The 24,365-nt window shown below is 47.0% G+C and overlaps 1 protein-coding gene across 14 annotated transcripts in view; it reads left to right on the forward strand.

Annotated features, from left to right (window-relative positions):
- STIM1 (stromal interaction molecule 1) overlaps positions 1 to 24,365 on the forward strand; it is a 104,229-nt gene that overhangs the window by 72,992 nt on the left and 6,872 nt on the right. For 5 of the 14 annotated variants that reach the window (XM_030042720.1, XM_030042721.2, XM_030042722.2 and 2 more), the window contains 7 exons: positions 1,163 to 1,340; positions 6,929 to 7,106; positions 11,128 to 11,295; positions 12,452 to 12,552; positions 13,009 to 13,244; positions 15,213 to 15,293; positions 18,365 to 18,764. In XM_030042720.1, the coding sequence (XP_029898580.1) occupies positions 1,163 to 1,340; positions 6,929 to 7,106; positions 11,128 to 11,295; positions 12,452 to 12,552; positions 13,009 to 13,244; positions 15,213 to 15,293; positions 18,365 to 18,764 (1,342 nt within the window). Of the gene's footprint in view, positions 1 to 1,162; positions 1,341 to 6,928; positions 7,107 to 8,409; positions 9,485 to 11,127; positions 11,296 to 12,451; positions 12,553 to 13,008; positions 13,245 to 15,212; positions 15,294 to 18,364; positions 18,765 to 21,751; positions 21,771 to 24,365 lie in introns of those variants that run through there. The other 9 variants (XM_030042728.2, XM_041118436.1, XM_041118438.1 and 6 more) reach the window with 8 other exon arrangements.

Raw genomic sequence — 24,365 nt, forward strand, 5'->3', positions numbered from 1 at the left:
TTATTGGTGGTGTCAGTGTTGTATGGAGTGGCCAAGTACACCGCATGCTGCTGGGAATTGCGTGTTTCCCTCTGATACCTGTAGACCTTGATAGGAAATTGGTGTGCCTAGGATAAAATCTGTAGTACTGGTAGCAAAAAGAAATCAGTACTGTGTGAAGTGCAAGTGGAAGGTTGTACTTGGGGGGTTGTAATGTGCAGGGTCATAGAATCATAGAAAGATTTGGGTTGGAAGGGACCTTTCAAGGTCATCTAGTCTAAATCCCCTGCCATGGGCAGGGACATCTTCAACCAGATCAGGTTGCTCAGAGCCCCGTCCAACCTGACCTTGAATGTGTCCAGGGATGGGGCATCGACCACCTCTCTGGGCAACCTGGGCCAGTGTTTCACCACCCTCAGCGTAAAACATTTCTTCCTTATTTCTAGTCTGAATCTACCTTCTTTTAGTTGAAAACCAGTAGGTACTGAACGTTTAGTGGCAGCTAGCTTGAATAAGCTGCTATTTCTCATTTTTAGCTTTCTCCGTACATACTTGTTTGAGGTTTTGCTAAACAGTAAACAGTAAAAAATTCTGCTTGACACATGTTTTTGGGTTTTGTTTAGCACTTAAACCCCCTACGTATTTACTTTCGTTCTCTCACATGCATCCACACTTTTTTTTAAGTAACTGTGTTTTTGCTAACTGTTGAAAAAGGGGGTTTCCACATTGAGTTGTAATTCTGATGGGAAGTTTTGTAACTTGACAATTTGGTCTGCCCCATCTCTATGATCACAGTCATATTTTTTTTCAACAAAGTTATTTTCTTCTTAGCTCTTATATCTTCATATTCAATGCTATCTGTATTGTCCTAAAAGAGCACAGCTGTTCTGGAGGTTCCAGTGCGGAGGCTCTCCTGAATTGCAGGAAAATGATAAGATTTTTAATTTCATCATCTTTTTTTTTTTTTTTTTTTGCTTCCCCATTCAGATTGAATAAATGTTGTCATGGGTCTTTTTCTTCCCTTAAGTGTCAAGGTAGCTTATCTTTTCCCTTTGTGAAACCTGAACCACAATTCCTTCTAACACTGTCTTAAGGTCTCATGTCCAGTTCTGGTGCAGGCGAAGCATTGCGGAATTAATTGTCATGTTCTTTTAAATTCAATAGTATCTCTGGTCTCTTCCAGTAACTCGTCACAACCACCTGAAGGACTTCATGCTGGTGGTGTCCATTGTCATCGGAGTGGGTGGCTGCTGGTTTGCCTACATCCAGAATCGTTATTCAAAGGAGCACATGAAGAAGATGATGAAAGACCTCGAGGGACTTCACAGAGCTGAACAGTCTCTCCATGACCTTCAAGAAAGGTAAGTTTTATGCATCCACCCAGTTGGAGCATGCAACTGTCAAGTCTTTCCTGCAAGGTTATTCTTCATTTAGATTTCAGGAAAGATTTTCTTTTTAGCTGCTGTGCACCAGTGTCAGCACCTTCCTGAGTGACCGTAGCAAACCTGCCAGCTGGTCTTAATAGCTCAAATGGGTGCCTGGCTTGTGAATGAATTCAGTTACCAGGCTACACATAAAGATGTGTGTGTGCTCACTTGACCTGCTCTTTGGTAGTGACGTGCTAGTTATTTGTACTTGCGGTGTGCCACACAAAGGCCTGGGTGGTAAAAACTCCCTTGTGTTACTACAATCCTGAAACATGGTAACGAAGCCCCTTGAGCAAAGTGACAGCGTCCAGTACCAGCATCTCCTGCTCTGAGGTGGGCTCCAGTCCACACTGACGCGTAGTTGAGCGTGGCCATACGTACTCCCACACAGTTTTGTTTCTTTTCTGCCCTGTTTTTATGTTGTGTTTTGTCTCTTCAGTTCCTGTTCTGCTGTAAAAGTCATTACTGGTTAAAAAAAATAGTTTCTGAATTTCTGGGAAGACTTGACTCCATTTAGTTTTGCCGCTGTTGGCATGTGAGAGCTTTCCTCCCTACACTCAGAAGTTTGCTGCTTTAAGGACCAAAACATCTAACTGAGCAAAATGGATGGGAGTGTTCCTTCTGTACTCGACGCTGATCACTCTTTGTTTTGAGTGTGTTGTCTTATTTCACATAGGTACTTCCTATTTATTTACCACATTTAATTATATAGGACCAGTGAAATGTACAGTGGTTTCTACTCCCAGTCTGACTCATACTGAAAGTACATCAGGATCCCCACCACCCAAAATTACAGTGTAAATCTGTGCTTAGAGGGGAAGAAGAGCCTCTTAAAGGAGTGTGAAGTAATCCAGCACACTTAGAATTTGTCATCAAGGCTGAGCAGGTTGTTCAACTCTGGCTTTTGATGGGAAAAAAACATGCTGAAACAGTGGAAGCAGTCAGAGGAATTATACATTCCCTCTTGAATTTTTTGAGCTATATCTAGAAGTCCCTGCTTCCATGCCTGCACGGTGATACCTAAATCCAGGAGCGTTGCCCGGGAAGAATGAGAAAAATAAATTTTGGAGTATTAAATACAAGTATCAGAACTCTAGGCACTTTGGCAAAGTACTGTAGCCTCAGGGATGTGACCTCTACTCACAGAAATTACTGCAGTGGTTCCAGTAAAACTGCTTATCGGAGAACATGCTGCAAAAGAGGTCCTCTGCAGACACAGGAATCTTCTAGGAAAGAAAAGAGCATTCAGGACTGTTAATGACAAACCAGGGGGGTTTTTTGGCGGTAAGATATTTTTTAAGGACAGATTTAGCAAACAACAGAGCATGATAGTCTTGGACTGTAACTATTTTTCATTAGCTTTAAGTGTAATTTTGGAGGACAAACCTTAATTTGGCTGCCATATAAGCTGACAGCTATGTTCCCAGCAGCTTTTCTGAAAGCAGAGCCTGGCCCCAGGTACGTGTGCTGGTCACTCATGGGTGGTGTGACAAGCAACCTGTGCAAACACCAGGATCCCGAGGATGTCAATCTGCTGTGGAGACTTTTGCAAACAGCCGAGTCTTTGGAAACCGTACGACATAGCTATCAGACTGCAGCCTGATTTCTTACCTGTGTGCTCATGTCAGCTTTCAGGGAATTGTCCCACACGTGAGCATTGTCCGAAAGGCTTTCTTCTTCGAGTGCGATCACATCAGTTGGTGTCTATGTGGAGGGCGAACACTTGAGGAAGTACCAAGGTGATGGTGCCAAACTGGTCATGTTCCCCTGGCAGTAATGCGGATACGTGACCTGCTTTTTTTTGGCATAGAGATAGAATCAAGTACATTTCTCCTCTGCCTACAAGGAACTGGCTCTAATCCACAGCTGGTTTCACAAAGCTTTGTGTAATTTTACATTACAGATTGGACATACCCCAAAGAAAAAGATTATTCTTTTCTACAGCCAGAAGGACACGGCAATTCCTTCTCACCGTCCATCCCCCAAAGCATCAGAGCATCCAGGGTGGGAGGTCTCTACTGGGTGTCACACCAGAGATCCAAATGCTGGCTGCTGTGAATGTGCTGTGTGGGGAACGACCTTGGGATCTGCTGCTGAGGGCAGAGCCATGTAAACAAGTAGATGTGCCTGGGAGGTTCAACTAATGCTCTAAAGCCAGATAGGAAGAAACACAAAACCATGTATACTAAGCATAGCTTGAGTCTTAACCCAGAGCAGCTTGTGATGTTTCTGCAGGGTGTATAGCTGGGAGGGCTTGTCCTCTGCAGAGGGCACTGAGGGAGAGCTCAAGAAGTAGGAGGTGAATTCCTGGACCACGTGTGGCCTCTTGGCAGAGGATTGATCTAATTCTCCTCTGAAGTGGGGAATACGCCTTCACTTCTTCATGCTTGAGCCCCAGCAAGGTTCAGCTGTGGTCCTCAGCCACTGTACAAACGGCAAAAACTACCAACAGCAACAGTTCCCATGGACTTGTTCTGAAGTTCTACTCAGAAACTTCTTTTCTAGAGCTTGAAGTAACCTCCTGTCCTGGCTCATTGAAATTCAGTGCTGAACAGACTTCAGGAAGGCATGTGATGCCTTTCCAGTTGCCTACCAGCTGCTAGCGCTGTTATTTGATGAACAACTCTGATAAGCTCTTGAAGAGTTGAGAAGGGAAGATTGATACAAAAAGCCATTTTTTTTCATCTTTAAAATTAACATCCTCCAACAGTGACACTTTCCAGTTAATTAAATGACCCATTAAGATAAAAAAGTTCATGTCTTAGCACATCCTACTGATGATTGGAGATTGTATGAAGATCTGTATTGAAGATCTACTGATTGTATTGAAGATCTGCTCCTGAATTGTGAAGCCCCGGATGGACCTTGATTTCTTGCCCTCATTACAGGTGCAGCTCTGAAGGCATTTTGTCATCTTGTGGAGCTCAGTGCATGTGAAACCAGTGTGGCTCAATCGGCTGGGTTTGAACAGGAAGGCACAGACAAAATGTGGTTTTGTCTATAACCAAAATAAGAAAATGTGGGCTCCGCTGTCAGGAAAAAAATGATAGTAAGGGAGAATACAATATTAGAGTGCCTTTGAGAATTATCTTAAGGATAAAATTCCTTCTTTCTTCTGCGTCATAGTATGGGGGTTTTTTCTCCTTTAAACAGAGATATTTTGGTGGATTGGGATTCTTACAGCCCTAGTATGGAAGAGCTTTAGCACTGATGCACAGGGCAGGGAGCGTGGGTTTATCTAAAAACTTGGAATGTCTTGGCAAGAGTCTCTTTAAATTGGGAAGAAAAACACTTTAGTTTCTCAACAGAGCTGTAAATTGAAAATGAGCCTTTTCCAAGAAGAGAGCCAACATCATGGCTGATGAGAGTCCAGCATGTCCAATCTGTTTTAAATGGCCCTCTGCATGCCAAGGAAGAGCCTGAGGAAGAGGAGTCCTTGGCTGGGACAGCGAGCAGCTTCACTCTTGACCCTAAAGGTGGCCATGGGTCCCCGCCACGAGTCTGTGCGCGGGCTGTGCTCCATCCCCCGTCACCAAAAGCACAACCAAGTGCTGTCCTACGTACGATACAAGGCTGGAAGATGGACACCTCTGCATGTGCTGCAGGGAGCAGCATTTGTAGTGACTGAGGATCAGTTTTTCCCTTTCTATTAGTCCCCAGCTGGTCTGGGATGAGCAGGAGCTGCTTGGGGAGCCCAGGAGTGCCCTCCTGAGATGTATTTGTCATTTACAGCCGAGGTACAGCACACCCAGAGCCAGACCTTGCTGTCCCCTCTCCTCTGTCTCTCTTGCACATCGCTCCGTTGATTTGCTCTCCAGTTTGGATGTTGATGATCTTGAGTGGGAGAAGATTTTATGACCTTGAAATACTTATTTCTGGCTAAGATGATTCTATTTGGGGTTTTAGGGTGGGTTTTTTTCTTTCCATTTTATGGATAGTTTTACTTGGTCACTGAAAATCTATCTGCTGTAAGCCACTACTGGTTTTGCTGGTTAAGCTGATGCCTTGCTAACCTCACAAACATTGCTGGTAGTTTCAGTTTAGATCAGCACTTTATCCAAGATCCCACCGATCCATAGAGAAGCTGCATGGGCAGGGCAGGAGGTGTGTGCAGGGAGGAGCTGGTTTGGGTGGGGAGGGAACAGAGCTTTGCTTCTCGTGGCAGAGAACAGGATTTTCCTCAGTTTGGTCTGGGTTAAAAATAGCGTTGCCTCTGCTGCTCATACAGTATGGGTTTGTCCAACTTTTATTGACTTTATCTCAAACTGTGATAACTGAGACTTTTGAAAGAGAAGTTCAAGTTTAAAAGGTGGGACTGTTAGATTGATGCACCTGGTTTCTGACGGTGTAAGCCACAACACTTCATTGTGCTCAATCCAATAGCTGAACTACATGTTCTGGAAGCTCATCACGTCTTGATTTGAAGTTTTCCAAAGATGGATGTACCACATTCCTCAGAAATTTGATCCAGGGTTTAATTGTTGCCACCATTTAAAAAAAACCCAAGAGGTATTTTTCATTTGAATCATTAGGCTGGTTCTTGCAAGAAGCCCTTTAATACTCTTATTTCTTTCATTGGTAATACTTGTTCAACATGATTTTTCAGAACCTTCATTATGAAGTGAACCTCTTCATTTCAACTGAGTATTTGCCAAATCTTTTTTTTCCCCTTTTACTTGGGAATCACTGTGTCTCTAGAAGCACATGGGTTTGGGACTGTATTTAAAAGAGGCACTGCTGGCATTAGAGGTTTTGCCACCCCTTTTCAGGACAGCTCAGTCCTGCGTGGGCCAGGTTCATTCTTGATGCTAATTCAGTTTCACTGAACTTGTGTGAGGATTGCTTTTATACTAGTGCAACTCCCCTGAAATGCAAACATCGTAGAAACCCTGAAACATCTGGCTGTGGCTGCGGTGGTGTCTCTTTCAGAGGGCTGAGGCTTCCCAGGCTGAATGGGCAAACCTTCCTGAATGGGTACAAGTAATCTGTTATTACTTTTTGTTGCCATATATAATTCCTACTGATTTAATTCCGTCATGCGGAAAAATAATAACTTCCAGGCAAGATTAAGACCTGTCTAAATTTGAAGGTTTTTGCAAGGGGAACACAGACACATCCCATTTGGGTGGTCATACCTGCTCAGGCAGGTGTTCCCCTCCTTTTTTTTTTTTTTTTAAAGCCAAAGGTCTTCACTTTTGTAAAAACACTGAAAATTCAAATTAATTGGAGGCTTATTAAAGGAAATCTTGATGTGCTATGGAAAATTAAGAAAATACGTACTGAGTATTTCAAAACGAAATGAAGTTGAGACTGTGGAGTTGACAATTTAATTTCTTCCTGGGCACAGTGAACTTTTTCCTTGACTTTCCAGGTGCAGATCTCTGTTGACATCAACATAGAGTAAATAAGAGCAGGGCTGGTCTAGATTGTGGCTGGCCAGCCCTTGTGTTGTGGACTCCTTCAGCTGTGTACAGATAGCCCGACACACACAGCATTGGGCTCTCGGTCTCTGTGTGTTGCAGACTGCAGAAAGCTCAGGAGGAGCATCGCTCTGTGGAGGTGGAGAAGGTGCACCTAGAGAAGAAACTGCAAGATGAGATCAGCATTGCCAAGCAGGAGGCACACCGGCTCCGAGAACTGCGGGAGGGCACAGAGAATGAACTGAGCAGGCAGAAATACGCTGAGCAAGAACTGGAGCAGGTAAGGGTTCAGCCAGATGGATGCACTTATATATGAGACATGCTAGGAAGAACAGTAGGCAGTTCCTCACTCTGCTTCATCCTTCTGAGAAATCCAATGATGTTCTGCTTATAATGCTCTTCTACCTTTGCTTTTCCACTCCCCTTTGTGGAGGAAAAGATCCAAGTATTCTGCTACTCCACATTACACATCCCCCATACATATAACAGTGCTGCTTGTGCGTTGGGTAGCAGGGACCGGGCAGGTGCTGTCTCAAGAGCCATGTGCTGCCACCACACACATCATCCCAGCTTGCCATGCAGAAGGAGAGGTATTGAACTTGACCTGTAGCTGCACCCTCTGATGACTTCTAACTCCCACTCCAAACCATAAGCTCTTTCTTTTTTTCTTTTGTATCTGTTCATGGTTTTAGGAGAATTTGTAATGAGTTTGATTGTTCTTACCATGTTTTCTTGTGGATCAGAGAGGTGTACAAAAGAAATTTCCTTCCAAGGAAATTTAGCACTAGGTTAGAATCTGTACAGCAAAGTTAGAGTTCATATGCAGTTCTCAAAAAGCTTAGTTTTAAATTCAGACTAGCAGGAAAATATGTCCCCAACGTAGGACATAGGAACGTAGGCCTGGAAAGAATATTGTGTATAATGCTGCTGCTGGCAAAAAAGAAACATGTTTGGTATATTACCAATTTAAACTGAAATTGTGTGAGCCAGAATTGCATGAGCCAAGCAAGTACCATGGATATTCTGAGGCGATCAGCATATCCTCCCAACCTGACTATGTGCAGGCTTTTATGCCACCATGGAGGATGCGGGAGAAAATGAGGCAAGAATCTAGGTTTTCGACTGACAGGGGGGAAGCAAGTGTCCTGGGCCATCAGGTAACCAGGGAACCATGAGGCAGTGCAGTCTAGGTATGCAAATAGTCATCAAACAGCAAATTTCCTTCCTGCTTGGAATACCTACTGCCCAGACACCTGCAGGCACCTGTTACCAGCTTTGCTCTCGTGATCCGACATCATTCCTCCTAAGTTGTCATCCAGCCTCTCCACAAAGTTACTGAGCTCCGTTTCAGGACACGCATTAGGACATCTGTACTCACGCACACGGAAATTCGGTCATTTTGTATTGTGGGCCATTAAATAAGGATGTGTAGCCTTCCTCTTGTAACCCCGAGCCCTTGTACCCGACCTGCTCCTGGCTTTTGGAGAAGGCAGGGTCTCATCCATTCCACTTCCCTCTCCACTTTACATTTGTCAAGAAACCCAGAAAGCCAGAGGTGACTTAACTGCTCTGTTGTTTCTTAGAGGCCTTCGGGAGGGATGCATTGACAGGGTGAGTATTGGTTTTACCCACCTGACCCACACTGTGTGATTATAACACGATCACCGTCCCAGTGAGCTGTAGACCACGGACAACATTAACCAGTCACTCCCACTGACCATAAAACTCATTTGATTTTAAGATATTCTTGGGTCCCAGGGAATATTAAAACAAGACCTTTTGCACCAGTTGATTCTTATCACTAAAATGATACTGGAGGGTTTGGAAGCTCCTACCGGAGTCAGGCTTATGAGATGGAGAAGCAGTGTATTTCTGGGTTGGGACTCTCCCCATACTGGGTTGTTCATACCGATCCTCTCTCCTCATTAGGTCATCTTCCCCCAGACCATGGACCCAGCTGTGGCTGCAGACCCGGAGGGCATTCCTCACTTTATAAATTGTTGCTCTTTGTGGTCAAAATGGGGTCTTAGAAATCTTCACAGGAGAATGTAGACACACTAAGTGACTCCTATTGATATTGATGCCCCTGCAGAACCAAGAGGGTTTGTGTTTTGGACACTGCTGTATGATGGCTCATCTCAACCACTGGTCCTTGGCTGTTGTTCTGCACCGCTTCCCTTTTCCACCATTCCGTAAAAGTGTTGTTCCTGTAAATGTTTTGAGCACTCCTCTACCCCAAATACCTAGTGGCAGATTTCCCATATTCCTAAATCCCAGACACTTGCGGATCGTGGTCAGAGTTTTTGCCTGTGGTGGGAGCAGTGCCCAGTGCCGCTGGTGTCAGAGGGGAAAAAATAGACCTTCTTGGGGTCTGCGATTCTGAATTTGTAACTTTTTGAATGATTTAGGCAATGTTATGCTCAACGAGACTAAATCACACATAAGTGATATAAGTAGTTGACCTCTTCTGTACGGTGCCTCCTGGCTACTTCTAGATGGACTGTGCAAATGTCCTCCTGGATAAAATATGGATTTTCAAAGTATCTGTGTGTGACCTGCTGCTTTTGGCTCGCTAGAAATTACGCCTATGCCAGACTTGGTGAGACGTGACTGAGTTAAATAACACGTTGAGGGAAAAGATCCAAGTTTGAGCAATTTTTTATAAAAATGCTTATCTTCAGTCCGCTTGCGGCTGTGCTGTGTGGGAAATGGAGAGGCACTGGTACCAGGCAAGGGTGGGTGTAAACGCGGTTGTGGGAAGAGTGTGTTGGGCATTGGGAAGCGTGCATTGGGCATTGGTGCGGAGCCTGAGCAGGTCGCTGGATATTCCCACTGCCTCTGCATTTCTTAGACCTGAGCCCTAAAGAATAGAAAGAGAAAATAGGACAGACATCATCTAGACATCATCCCAGTGACACGTGCGCAGCCCTAACTGCGTAGCTGGCCATGCCGTAGCTGGACCTTTCCTCCTAGCTCCAACTCTTTTAGGAGAAGGTCTGCATTGGTGGGCCAGGGCTTTTTGGGGCAGTGAAAGCTCTTGAAGGTGCTTAGGGTTGGCTTTTATTTTAACAGCAAGAAAGTCTGTTGTAGAGTGTATAACCACGTATACCCCTCCTGAGGTTTGAGGTGCTGTGGTTGGAGAGTAGTCCAGTCCACGACTGTTGTGCTGTCCCTGGAATCGCAGCAGCTCTGAGCTGCAGTTGCCATCCTTTGGTTTCTCCGGTGTGGGACATGTTAACTTCTTGCAGGGCTTGTGGTAGACTTCAGGTTTATTAAAGTCTCTCCACATCACATGTAATGGAAGAGAAGTGTTAATTATTGATGGTCTCTAGCACCACATACTTTTATGTAAGGTTTTGGTGTCTTCAACTTGCTTGTCACCCACTTTCTTCTAATTTTGTAATCGTTCCCTTCTCCAGCAAGATAAGTAAGTGTGTGGAGGAGACCAGACCGATGGTGTGTGGAGGAGACTGAGCTGGGGTGGAAGGAGAGTCCCCCAGAAAGCTACAGAAACTGCTGATTCCAGACGTGTTACTTCTTTTCCTGACCAAGCAGCACATGTTTTGTGTCTAAATATTTTTATCATCTTGCTCCAGTGTGAAAGTTGTCTCTTGACAAGCTCCCTCTGTTTGGCTCAGTAGCTGCAGTGAGAAAAAGTGATTGCCTGTGCAGTGTTGTCAGCGATTCTGCCTCAGGAGGATAATCTGTGAGTTTTGCAGACCTGCAGGCAGGCAGCGAACTTTGCAGAGATTTGAGGCTATGATAAGCACCCTGAATATCCTTACCTAAAGTCTAACTCTCTTTTAACTAACTTGTGCATCATGCTGTCAGCTCTGGAGGGTTTACCTGCAGTTTATGCTGTTGTGAGGCAGAAGAGCTGATGTGAAGGGGTAGACCAGGTCAGTGATGAACTTACCCTCCCTGAGAGCTGAGGTGCTGAGGCAGGACAGCATCGTGACGGTTGGAAATTTTTGAGGAAGGAGCTCACCTTTAGGATGAAAGGAAAGCACTGTAGGGTGTTCTGGTCATCCGAGCAGCAGCCTTGCCCTGTCGGATGGCTTTCCTGCTGTGCTCCTCTCACTTGCCTGCAGTACCAGGATGCCACCTCTCCTCCTAATGACTTTTGCTTCTGTCATGAGTAAGATTAAGTTGCGTGGAGTATTTTTTTTTTTTTTTTTTTTCCTTCCTTTTTCTGGTACCTTAAAAGCACCGGGTTGGCAGCCAGTGGTTGGGATGACCTTGCGGGAGGGCAGGCTCTCCCTGCCGCTGCTGCAACGCCGCGCCGGCCGGTTCTCCCCCAGGTGCGGATGGCACTCAAGAACGCTGAGAAGGAGCTGGAGTCCCACTGCAGCTGGGCTGCACCAGAGGCCCTGCAGAAGTGGCTCCAGCTGACCCACGAGGTGGAGGTCCAGTACTACAACATCAAGAAACAGAATGCGGAGAAGCAGCTGCTGGTGGCCAAGGAGGGGGTGAGAATTTCAGCATCTTGTCCCGGGTCTTCCCCTCGCAGCCACAGGGAAAGGTTTGGGGAATGAAACCTGCAGGGTTGGTTTCTCTGCACCTCCTTTATTTGCCTTTTAATGCCTTAAATTTGCATTTTTTTTAAAGTGCAGCACAAACCTTCATAGAGATGTAAGTAGGGGCTGAAAATGATAATGAGCGATCGCCTCTCAGGGCATGGCAGGCCCTGACCTGGGCATGCCCATCAGCTGCGTTAGCCTGTCTTCAGTAGGCTGGAGCCCTGGGAAGGTACAGAGTATGAATTGCTGCCTGTGCGACGGCACTGTGGGTAGTCAGTAAGCAGAAGGTTTTGTACCTATTAAGTATAATCCCTGCTCTAGGTGATTTACATGCATAGGCAACAAAATTTCTAACGTGCATACAATCTGTAGTGATGAATCATTTCTGTATTCCCAGTTGTTTCAAATTTTCTGTGCCAGCCAAAAAACGGTGAGCTGCAGGGAAGCTGTCATAACATGTATTTGTCTCTCTGGACATACACAGCAGTCAGAGCTGGCAGCATAGAAAAATTTGTCTGCCTTAATATTTTTTTTTTATTCTGAACATTTTAACATTTCAATGGTTTTCCTTTTGCTGTGTCAGTTCTTGTGTCCACATCCTTAGTTTGTCTTTTGTAAGTCTCAAGTTACTGCCACTAGATCTGTGAAGCAAAGAGCTGTGTGGCAACTTTAATTTTGAGTATACACTGTGCCACAACGGGAAGGCAAGAAAACAAACCCCAAAACAAAAAACCCTCCCCAAACCAACAACCCTAGGGCATTAGCAGTGTTTCTCTGATAGTTTACTCGTGGGAAAGACAAAACAAGGCTTTATGACAGAGCCATTTGCTGTATGAAGTAGCTGGTTCAGTTCTCTGACTCTTTGGAAATCAGAAGGGCCAAGGAGGAGCATGAAACCCCCAACCTTCTTACTCACTGCTGGCGAATTCCTCACCCACCAGGCTAGGAAGAATAACATCCTTCAGTAAAAACCCGATTCACACTATTTACATGTGTGCAAACAGCTGCAGGGACTATTTCTGTCTCAGCCCATCCAGGATGTTCTTGTCCTGGAGGAAACATAAGGTTGTCTTCTTCCTGTGACCTTTTTCTGTTGATGTTCCAGGCTGAAAAAATCAAAAAGAAGCGAAACACCCTGTTTGGAACATTTCATGTTGCTCACAGCTCATCTCTAGATGATGTTGATCATAAAATCTTAACTGCAAAGTGAGTATCTACTTATTATCTTCCCTTATTTCTGCCTGCCTTTTTCACCCCTCTCGTATTACAGGCACAAGCGTACTGTAGCCTGTACAGGTGCTCCTGGTCTCATTTTGCTGAACTTTTGTTCTGTTTACTTTAGTTAGCTGGGATTGGACTTGCTTCTTTTAGTCAGTAACCTTTTAATTTTATCTGTGTGAAACAAGAAATCACAGTTATCCAGACCAATTAAAAGTCCTGTCAAAATGAGCAGTTGGGGGATCGCAGTATTCTTAAGCGATTATCCCTGGATATTTCAGTTGTTGCTGGTTTTTTTTAATTCCTGTACTCCTGAAAGTGGAATGAAAGATGTCTCAAGTATTAGGATACAAAGCTGAACCACTAGACTCCCTGTTTCAGACAATTTATGGTGTCTTTTTCCTTCACTCCCCATGTTTTTCCTTGCTTGAACCTTGCTTCCAGGCAAGCGCTGAGCGAAGTGACGGCTGCGCTGCGGGAGCGCCTGCATCGCTGGCAGCAGATAGAGCTGCTCTGCGGCTTCCAGATCGTCAACAACCCTGGCATCCACACCCTGGCATCAGCCCTTAACATTGACCCCAGCTGGATGGGCACCCCGCGGCCTAACCCCTCACACTTCATCATGACTGATGACGTGGACGATTTGGACGAAGAGATCGTATCTCCCATGTCCATACAATGTACGTAGTCCGTGTTAGCTACGCGCGGTGAGTCTGCATCTGCCGGGTGCTGCAACATAGGGTGGACATGGAACAGTAGTTCAAATATGTTAGGAGGAATTAAGGTGTCTAAGTTAAAGTTTAAATGACCATAGACAAATTGTTAGGTTGCTTGGAGCCTGTTAATTCCAGCAGAACTAGTGATTTGTAGATGTTATTAGTCATCATTTAATCATATGTATGCTGTTCTGTTCAACTTACTGAATTTAAGCATTTACATTAAAAAACCAAAGGCATGGGCTAGACCCACAGAAGTGAGAGAGGAAAACAAAGTACATTTTCCTGATGTCCCCGTAACTAGAACACTTGTTCAGGATATAAAAGGACCTGAAGACACCCCCTCCTCATGCACGGCTTTGGACTTGTACCCCCTACCACTCTGTATGGGGAGGAGCAGTCTGCTGTGGTGATGCTGCCTACCTGTAACGACCTATTAAACATTTCCTGGAGCAAAAACTGAAACCTCAATGCCCCATCTCCTGTGCATGTCTTGTAGTCACCAAGGTGGGTGTTCACTCCCTCTTTAGCGGTGACTGTTTGTATACAAAGTGCATCGACTCCTGTAGGGAGGAATGGGGCTGCTGGAGAGGGAGGGTGCACGATTCTGCTCTCATGAGCCCAGATCTCTCGGAGGAAGGGACTGCACTTGAGTCACCCTGTGCCTGTTACTCTCTCAATTGCTGAACTCTTGGATTAAGTGAAGGTTGTCTCCTTGTCCATGAAAGGTTTGTGAATCAGTCCTGACTACTGTTCCCATGTTAAACTGACGCAGATTCGGTCTTGCTTCTCTCAAAAATGCACTTTCCAAATACAGTTTCCTATCTCTAGCTATTGCACAAGAGAATGGGAGAACTGAGGAGCAGTTCCAGACACTCTGCCACAGTGGTCTGGGTGGCACAGGGAGCAGCACGTTGCTGGAGCACAGCTTTCTGAGCTCCAGCTGGGAGAGGGGAGCCCATGCTGACAGCATTAGCTGCAGCAGTCTTTTTAGTTATGTCTGATTTGGGTCACTTTCTAGAGAAGACTTCATCAAAAGTCTATTTAACTGGGTAGAAGGTGGGGAAGAGGAACAGAAGAGTGTTGGGGTTGGCAGCGTGTGCTGCAGGAGATGCCCGTACGTGCCATTGCCATCCTCGCCTCGTGGTTTCGGGCTCTGGTTAGATGCTGTGACGGTCTGGAGGTGAGTGCTGAGGTCAAGCTCAGGACAATGAAGGCAGAGCACTGAGGATTTGGGTAGCTTGCAGGATGGTAAGGCAGGAGGAACTGGGTATTTGCATGTTTCCAGGCCTCAGCAAACACGGGGGTTGGAGCTGGTGGTTTATGGGGTTGGGTGTGCATAGGGAAGGTTTAAAGCCTCAGACAGATAATGGTGTCCTACTAGTCTTTGTGATTATCAGTTACCATTAGAAACCAAGCTAGACAGCTCTAATAAAACAGTTGCAAAGACGCAAGTGAGGTATTAATGAGAGAGGGATGTCTGAAGAAAAGCCCTAAGTAACACCTGAAGCACAGTCTCTGGAGGATGTGAGCTGTATGAGGGATGAGCCTTCATCTGAGATTTTAAGCCTCAGCTTCTTTGTGCCTTGCTTGGGACACCTCGAGTGAGATTCTTGCAGTGAGCGCTTGCAGTTCCCGTCAGTCCAGCGATCAGCGGCGAACCTGCCTGCCTGCGTGCCGCAGCGCTGATCTGCATCCCTGCGGGTGATAACTCCGTGTAGCAAGCGCTGGGCATCCAAATTCCCAAAGCAAGGGAGCGTTTGCCTTTCCCTGGAGGATTTTTCTTTCTCTGGGTACAAAAACTGCTTCAGGAGAAAAGTGCAGAGATTTTCCTCCCCAGACGTGTTGGGGATGTTGCTGACTGCCCATGATGATTCTCATGGTAAATCACATTTTTCTCTCTCCCGTTCACACCCGGTTGGCCCATCCCAGACGCAGCCTGGCTTTTCGGGCGCAGGTTCAGTGACCGCTCGTCTCTGTCCTCGGAGGATCAGTCCCTCTGGAAATACCCTGGTTTGGTTCTCTTCAATTATATTTTAATTTTTTGTTCTACCCTCTGCCCTTTTTCTGGACTAAAATACATACACAAATTTTCCCACTTTCTGGCACGGAAAACTAATGAATCTACCTCTCTTCACTGAGTCATCAGCATCTTTACTAACCCCGGGGAAGAGTCTGGTGGGATGAAGAAGAATCACAGTTCGCTGTAGTTCTCATGTGCTCTTGGGTTTTGCTTTTTTTAAAAAAATCCAGTTATGAAATCTGGAGGGTTGTTTTTACTTGTTTTTACCCCTGAGGTGGAGATTAAGGATTCAGGCTAGACCAGGAGGAGGTGATAACGTTCCCTTTCCCATCCCACCTCTTTCTTTGCACAGGCTTTGCTTGCAGCCCTTCCGCTGCCTGCTGAGGCTGACCCCAATCCTTCCCTGCGGGGGCTGCTGCCGACTGCCGTGCCTTTCTTCCCTCAGTATCCTTAAATAAATTGAGCAATGCCACTTATTACGCTAATCTGTCCCCTGGTGCCCTGATGCTGGGGCTGTGGGGACAGCATGCTTAGCCCCAGAGACGCCGAGCCTCCTGTTTTTGGCTGGAAGCGTTCCCTTCATGGAGCGCTGCTGAACGCTGACCGTTGTGGGATGGAGGAGGACAAGCATGTGCGGCAGCAGACCAGGCTGTACACTGGTGTTGGTTAGGGCTTGCGTGGTGGTGGTCTTCCTCAGGATAATGAGCAGGTTATTTGGCTAACGTTAATAAAACATGTGCAGTGTCTGGAGTGAGATGGTCTTCGTGGGATGTGAGGGGCTGCTTTGGCTGTGCAAGGTGAGGTCTCAGCCTTTGGTCCGGTGCTTATAGCAGGGTAAATTGCGCAAAAGGAGAACGCAAAGGGGTAAGGTGTCAAGTTGGTAAATGAGGAATGGAATGCCAGGAAAAAAACCCCAACAAACCCCTTAGGGAAGAAAGCATGGCCCAAGAGAAAAAGAAACCTGTAGCAGAAGCCCATAATCCCCCAGTTAATTACTCTGTAGAGCTTGGATCCCTGTTAGCCCTCCAAACTGAGACTCCTAAACTGTATCCCTGCCAGCAGCAGGCAAGTAGGGATCAGCTGTGCTATTCCTGTCTGTGCTGCCTTAGTTAGCAGCAGTTGCTGCTGCAAAGGCACAGCAGGGGAGCTGGAACAGCCTCCAGTTCTGCCCATTAACACTCTCCCCCTCACCTCCTCTGAGCAGTTTTCTGCAGTCCCCACTGGAGCAAGGGGTTTTTTTCCACCTTGACTCCGTGTGACTTGATTTCACTTAATTTCAGCTCTGGAGCTCTTGAGAAAAAAAAAAATTGAAATAGAAAGTGGATGGTATAAAGAGCTCCAGCAAAAGAAAGGTTCATAGATGGGCAGTGTAGTAAAGCAAGAAGTAGCAAACCTGAGCGGTGGGACCCTGTGAGAGAAACTGATTAACCTTGGGGATGTGGAAACAGCAAAGTTGACTGAATTATTCTTGCTTGTTCCTTCTTCCACTTGAAATACGTCCCAGCAGTGATGCTTCAGTACCTAAGTTGTTGCTGTCAGTTGAGCTGCAGGAGACTCGTGTTTCCTAGCTGTATGTTTTTATAGCAGTGATTTGCTGGTTCTTCGATTCCCGAAGGAGCTTTCCTTCTACTCCATTTCTTAGCTTTCCTGTCTGTTCACCTTTTTAACCCATTTTTACATTTATTTCTTATGTATATAAGAAATCCTGAACAATCCTGAACACCTTATCTCCTGCAAAAGAAGGAACATCTTGTATGGAAATTACAGCTAGTGGGTTAAATACAACCAGTCTGGTTGTCTGCAGGATGGCAATGCAGCCGAGTGGATCCTTAGTTTCCATGTGTAATGCTCTGCCTGATGGAGATGAGCGTGCAGAAATCTCCGTGTAGATGAAGGTGCCTCCCTCTGCCTTTCTAACGGTGACCCCCTGGCTCCAGCTCAGTGTGTAGGTGTGGTACAGAGGTAGCGTAGGCTTGGTGCAGAGAGAACTGGCCGACCTCTCTGGCCTCTGTTACCTGACAGGAAAGACTACGTGGCCAGAAAGATCATTATGATCTTTAAAAGCTGTTAATTAGCTGGTGACAGTGCACTGAAGGACGCAGTCCAATTTGTTTCTCTGAACCAAGATGAATTTGCAATTACAGAAAAATATTTTTCAAATTGAGTGTCTCTTTGATCTGTGAGCTAATTATCAAACAGACTGGAAACAGATGATACCACTTTTGGACCAGAGCTATAATTTCAGGCATGGACTGATGACGAAAGCCTGTGCCTACCCAATTAATATCATAGTTACTATACATCTGTCATGTGTCCCGGCTGTTCTGCCCTGCAGAAGGGTACACGGCTGGGAGGTTTCTGCATCTTCATAGAAGCCTTCCTGTGCCTGAACACAAAGTGCAGCTGTACTTCGCAACCCTGCTTTCTGTCCTGCATTCCTGCGCCTTGCTCCAGGAGTTGCACCGGCACAACGATGCTGGAAGCAGGAGCAGAGCCGAGCTCCGGGAATGGAGCTCACCTCGCTGGCTTTAGGTGCCTACATTTGAACTGATCACCGGAGGCTCCTTTTTTTAGGCTGTGTAGGGAAATAGAAGTACCAGGGCATGAAGCATCTGAGCGATTTGGATGTCTGCATTAGGATGAAATGAATCATGCCCTGAAAGTACTGACTTGTTCACGTTTACTATAAAGGGAGCCTGGGTGGTAGCTCTGATGTAAAGTTGGGTAGGATGAATCATGCAGCCAGTTTCTGCTTCAAGCAAGATGATCAGATAAGGTGTTCAGAAAGCACCTATATCAGGAATGGCAAACAGAGTTTTTCATGGGCTGGGCATTAATCTAGCATGTTAAGCAGTAGTGCCAGCTTAATGCTCATCTGCATTAAACCAGGGTAACTTATAGCACAAGGTGGGATGGCTGCAGTGGTCCGAGCAAGTGTCCCGGTGACAGAAAGCATGGTGCTGCCGTGCATAGCCCTGGCCGTGGGTGGCAGTTTTGTTGCGTTGCCTCTTCGCTGATTTGATGTGCTGCCTTCAGCATTCTCCCCTTTCTCTCATTACAGCTCCTGCCTTGCCCAGCACAGTTCGCCAGCGCCTGGTGGACCCACAGCACGCCCACGGATCTCAGAGGTTGGTAGAGAGTTATGTGCAAGGCCAGAATGAGTCGGGCCAACCTGCCCATTACTGGGCAGGCAGAGTCTCTCTCCGTCGAATGCACAGCCTCTCCTCTGGACAGTCTTTCAGTTCCGACCTTCCCGGCACCAGCCCATCATCTGCTGCCACCACCACCTCTTCCACCTCTTGCTCCTCATCCACCACCACTGCATCTGCTCCTGCTTGCCATGTCCACCCTATCTATTACCATCACACCACCTCCTCTTATTTCCTTCAGATGGACTCCATCCCTGATCTACCCCCTCCTGATGTCACCTCTGGAGTTCGCTGTCGCACTGAAAGCTTTGGGTATATTGCTGTTTCTTTTCTAGCTCCCTCTTGCCTGCTGTGTCTCAGAGCTGATGCTTGCTCGGGTGCTCTTTCTCCTAGATTCCTTGTGCCCTTTCCTTTTGGGCCTTTATTTCATGATTTATCCATGTTTGTTTCTTCAACCGCTCTCCCATGCCAGTGGACCCTCTAAGGAGTGCTCCATGGTCCGTTCCCATATCTGCGAACTCAGCAGGTGCATAAACCATGGAGGTGCTGTTGTTTAACTGTAGCTAAGCAAATGAGAATTCCTGGGCACTCGGTTATCGCTAAATAAGTCAGTCTTTCACTTGGGTAATGCACCTGTGAGAAGAAAGGTAACACAACTAATCAAACAAACACTGACCTTATTTGAAGCCTTGACTTATTTGGGGTCTTCACAAGCGAATTGCAAAGGAAACACGATGTGTAGATACTGTGAGGTAGTAGTTGGTGCTGCTGAAGGGTTTGAAATTCGTGCTGTTTTTAAGAGATGGCAAAAAGCAGGATTTAGGACTTCCATGTTTCAGAGTGTCTCTCGACCTCTGTTTTGGTAGGGGATGAAGCATGGTTGTGTTTTGGCTAAGGAATGTCTGAATAATGAGGAGGGAGTTGGTGCTTCTTATGCTGGATCACTGGCTTTAACTTGGTCCCTTTCAGTAGTAACAGCTGGCGAGCGACGGTTCTTTGGATTCCTATGTACGACAGGATCCAAGGGGCTAGTTGTCATCCACATCCCTAAATCCCTGACCTCTGCTGATTCACCCTGCCGGCATTAGAAAGGCGAAGGACTGGGTGGGCCATAGATGTGGGAATCCTGTCTGCTCTAACTGGGGTGCTGCGAGGGGGCCTCCGGCAACCGTCCCAATTTCAGAAATGTTCTGTAGCCCAAGCAGAGGATCGCGTTCCTTGGGCGGCCTGGGGTGGCTTTCTTCCAAACAAGGTCCACAGGCAGCAGTCACTGGAGGTCCTCGCCCCACATGGGTCGTGGATGGACCCAGCTCCAGAGTGCGGGTTGAGACTGCGTCCGTTCAGATGCATGATTTAAACCCTCGGCTAAGGGGTGAGTGGCGAGTCTGGTTTGCGTGGTCTCTGGTTCAGGGACATCGCAGGCACTTGGTGTGGAGGTGTCGGCGCTGAAGCAGATGGTGGAAGGGCTGTGGTGGGCTATCAGGGGAGTCCTGTCCTCCTGCCCTGCCGGGGAGCTGCCTCTGACCGTGGCCAAGTCATTTCATCTCTCTGTTCTGCGCTTTCTCCTTGGTAAAATTAAAAATAGTCTCCTTATCCACAGCATTAGGGAACAGACTTCTGGGAAAAGGCTGGAAGTCTCTCAGTGAGGAAGTCGATGGGGACGATGTCCTTTCATGTTTATTTATCCAGGCAGGACAACATTCCAAGTCACCACATCTTCATTTGTCCCGGCACGTTGTACCATTATTCCTTTATCTGTAGGTACCTCTGCCCTTAGGCGTAGGTTCTCTCCTGACATCATTTACACAGTCTCTGTTTTGGATGTCTCACCCCCTTGCTAACTTGTGTGTCTCAAAGCCGGGCTGCCTGCGGGCTGCCCGCTGGACCAGAGCATCCCTGAGCCCAGGCTGCAAGAAGCAGCACGTGTAAAGCCCCGAGCAGCCCCAGGCAGATTATGGATTCTGGAGTATTGGGGCAGGGGGAAATTACTGCACCTGCTCCACAATGGACAATTAAAGAGCAATGTCTTGGTTAATTTAGTAATGTTTGTTTTGGGATTATGAGAAGCAGCATGATTAAAATTTAGATTAATTACTGCCAATTTGAGTTCAGTTGCAGCTGTCCCAGTTTGACTGATAAAAGCTGGGAATGCTTCTGGTAACATCACACAATCCCTGTTTACCATCGACCTTCCTGTCTCTGTAGAAAGGAGGGCTTGTTCTGGGAGCTCGAAGGCTGATGTACTGTTTCAAAAATAGCTGTATAAACATGATTTTTTTTTTTTTCAGCTGAGGCCTGCGATACACTTAATTGCTGACCAGGTTGACGTCTCAAACCTGTAGACTCCCCTGAGAGTGGCAGAGGAAATGTAGTGTGACTTTGGGGTCCCCATTAGAAAAGACAATGATGCTGAGAGGTCATTAGGAGAGAATAATTGGGGTCTTCTCCTTATTCCCCATGGGCACTTAGTAGTTTGTCAGAATGTAATTGGCCACTGTTCAGTGGAAGATAGGACTGTTTTCTCCCTGTTCCCATAGCGAAAAACCACCTGTTGATGCAAGATAATTGATTTAGCAATGGAGTTTTGCAGAGTAAGAACTTCTCACATAAGATTTGCTTCAGCTACACAATAGCAGACGACTCCAAAATCCATGCTCATTCATTTTCTGTTCATTGCAGAAAACAGAAATGAAGAATTGGGTGCCCAAATGTGTTCTTGCTTTGTTGCTTTTAATTTTTTGTCAAACTGCATCATTAGCAGATGCTGCTTAGATGCATCTCTTTAAAAATATTGCCACGAAGGCATGCCACAGCACAAGCCAATGTATTGCTCTTTCTCTTTTATATAACCAGTCTTGGAGGCCTTTACTTACATCCCTTGAGCTCCACAGCCTCCCAAAGAGGCAAGCAGAACAGATGGGGAAGCTGAGGCTGAGAAAGGCCTTCCAGGGAGTCATTGCCAAGGACGAAAACGGAACCCAAAAAATTCCTGGCTCCTGGCTCCCTTGGTAGGAGGAGAGTGCTACCTTGAGTACTTTGGGCTGCTGGATCGCTTCAGCCTCTCATATCCAGCAGATGCCAATGTTGGCGAGACCTCGCAAGAGAAATCGTCTCAAACGAGCCGTTCCCCCAGAGAAAGGCTCAGGGATCTCTTCTCTCCCTGCAAGCTGTATACGGTGCTAAAGTCTGCTGGGGGTTAACCTGGTAGGGACCTTCTCTCCAGGCAAGGCCAGCGCGTGGCCGGTGAATTGCTTTCATGAACTCCTCACTGTTTGCTTCTCTTTTGCAATTGGCTTCAGAGGATCCGGTGCAAATAAGGTCAGAGCTGTTCTGATTTTGAAGGCTGATGTGTGTTTTTTAATGTTACTGAAGTGGACTGGGTGTCCCCTGGGGGGGAGAGGGGTTGGAGGGTGCTGTGTGCACAGAGGTTGCTGCTGCCAGTGCCTGCTTCAAGTGGTACCCGTGGATAAACCTGATGGAGATGGGAGTGTAGGACCAAATCCCCATGCTGGTGGCCCTTTTCCAATGGGGAAGGGAGGTGGCAGCCAAAGCAAAAGGAGAGTGTCAGTAATCCAGTGAAAAGCATAATTCACAGCTCTTAACAGAATGGAAGGGAAGAAATTACTGTTGGATTTGCATTGTAGAGGCTGTTACTAAGCCTCTGACTGTGCCACGCGGAGCACAGCAGAATAACTAAAGTGTACAGAAAATTTCATTTTGCCTTAGGGGAAGCCTTTGCTGCCCTGGTGCCACATGCTAGCTAGGTATATAATGTATAGCCTTGCAGTTGTGGGTACTCTCAGTAAAGGGCAGGGAGTGGTAGAGGCAGCAAGATCTGTATGAGGCTGGTAGGCCAAGCCCTGCTTTAGTGTCAGATGCCCTTGAGCCGCTCCTAAGCTTTCCTACAGCCCATGTCCTGGATTGTGCAGACAGCAGGAGCCCACCAGGAGAAATCATTCAGTGGGCTGCAAAGTTGAGGAAAAAGAAATATTTATTTTGTATCATCCTCCTGCCCTCTCCCCTCTTTCTCCACCACTACCAGTCTTTCTTTACTCCATGCTTTGCGCTCTGCTTCTTTTGTTTGCAAAGTCAGTCCATTCCCATTTGCTCACCCTCTCTCGTTCATGGCGGTCGTTGCGGATTCTTGGGAGTGGCATGGTAGGAAGCACAGGTGAAAGCAGATAAAACAGCAGCAGCGCGCACATCCTGCCTTCACATAGGTGAATGCCATCAGCTTCGGTCTTCGTAGATTGTAAGTGTGCCCAGCTACACTGAAAAGAAAGAAGTGAACACTGCGGCAGTGCGGCTGGGACTGAGGAACATGCTGTCTTAAATGAGGCTCCCAGGTATTTTCATGTTCACTTGGTGGTCTGAGGTTTTCAGGAGGGATGAGTGTTCAGTATTTCCTGCTGCACCGCAGAAGCGCTTTCTCTGAAGGCACCTTCCCCTGCTTCCATCAAGGCTGGCTGTGTCCCAGGCCAGTGTTTCCTCTTGAAAATGTGCCATATCAATTCAGGAGCATAAGCTTCATGAAAATTAGCAGGATATAGGCCAGCCCTTCTTGGCTGAGCCTTGCCCAAGATGACCGGCAATATCCTGGCAATGGTCTTTCCTCCCCTCTTATCCTGGCACTGGGCTCAGGAGCATCCCCTCCTCCTTGGTTTCTCTGGCAAAGCCGGTGTGCATGCCAGGGAGTTGTGTCCCCATGGACACACACCTCCCCTGTTGCACACTTACTTGTGGGAACCACCAGAAAGGATCATTTGGGGCTGTAGAAAGTCCCAACAAAAGTTTCCAGCTGCTGGTGTTTAGTTCTAAAAATCAGTCCGTGCCCGGGGGGATGCAGGAGGTCCATCTTGGCATGTGCCCGAATGTCCTGGTCCAAAGGCTGTCGGGGGAGTTAATGGCCCAGCCGGCCCCTTGTGTCGTCCCCAGCGTGATGAGTGCTCTGCTGTGTGCCGGCACATCGTGCCTGCATCTTGGCTGCCGTGGGCTGAACTGCAGCTTCGTAGAGCAGCGTGGGGGCTGCTGCTGCTGGGGGTCTTCTCCGCTGCCCACCGCTGATGTGCCACTTGGTGTGGTGGTGTCAGCAGTCACAGTGTCTGTGACTAGTTGCCTCTAGCCTTTGGGAATATATTCCTGAGTTACAGCTGGTTAGATTATGAATAAAATGGGTTAGCTCAGCACCATTGGGATATGTGAAAAGTGTGTGCTCGTAGGCTGTTTCCCCCTATCAGCTCCTTCAGTCCCCCTCTGGACAGCAAGCCGGCGAGCCCAGGGAGAAGAAATTGTGGTCCAACAAGGTTGGACCAAGGTAGCACCCAGCGTGGTGCCAGCCATCTGTGCCAGGGCAGAGCATCCCCAGGGAACAGTGGCGACAGCCATGCCTGCAATGGGGAGGTGGACCCCCACAAACTGACCACCAACCCCTTGATGCCCAGGGACCCTTAGCTGTGGTGAGAGCGGTCCCAGGAGGAGATGTGACAGCCATGCTGCACACCGGCATCAGCCAGAGGCAGCGTTTTGCCTCCATCTCCCCAGGGCGCCGGACCAGCTGTCCGAGGATCAGGTTCCCAGTGTCTGCGCTTGGGGGAAGAAAATCCTCCTGGACCAGAGGATGTTTCCCCATCTGCTGTCGTCATTTTCTCCACACGCTGCCGTAGCCACGGGATTGCTTTTGTCTCCTCTGGATTTAAAACTGTGCAGGACCCTGTGAGAGAGGGGGTGAGGCATGCTGGATGGCCTCCGAGCTAACGGGCTTTTGCAGATCTCAGCAGGGAGAAAACTCACCTTCTTCACAAATAAGGTGCTTTCTAAGTCACCTCAGTTAAAAAAAATATTTTTTGCTGTATTTGGTATTACCTCAGGGTTCTTTTTTTTTTAAAGGATTTCTTTTCACTGACCCCCACTCAG

Source organism: Aquila chrysaetos, chromosome 19, assembly GCF_900496995.4.
Source record: "Aquila chrysaetos chrysaetos chromosome 19, bAquChr1.4, whole genome shotgun sequence".
NCBI lineage: Eukaryota > Metazoa > Chordata > Aves > Accipitriformes > Accipitridae > Aquila > Aquila chrysaetos.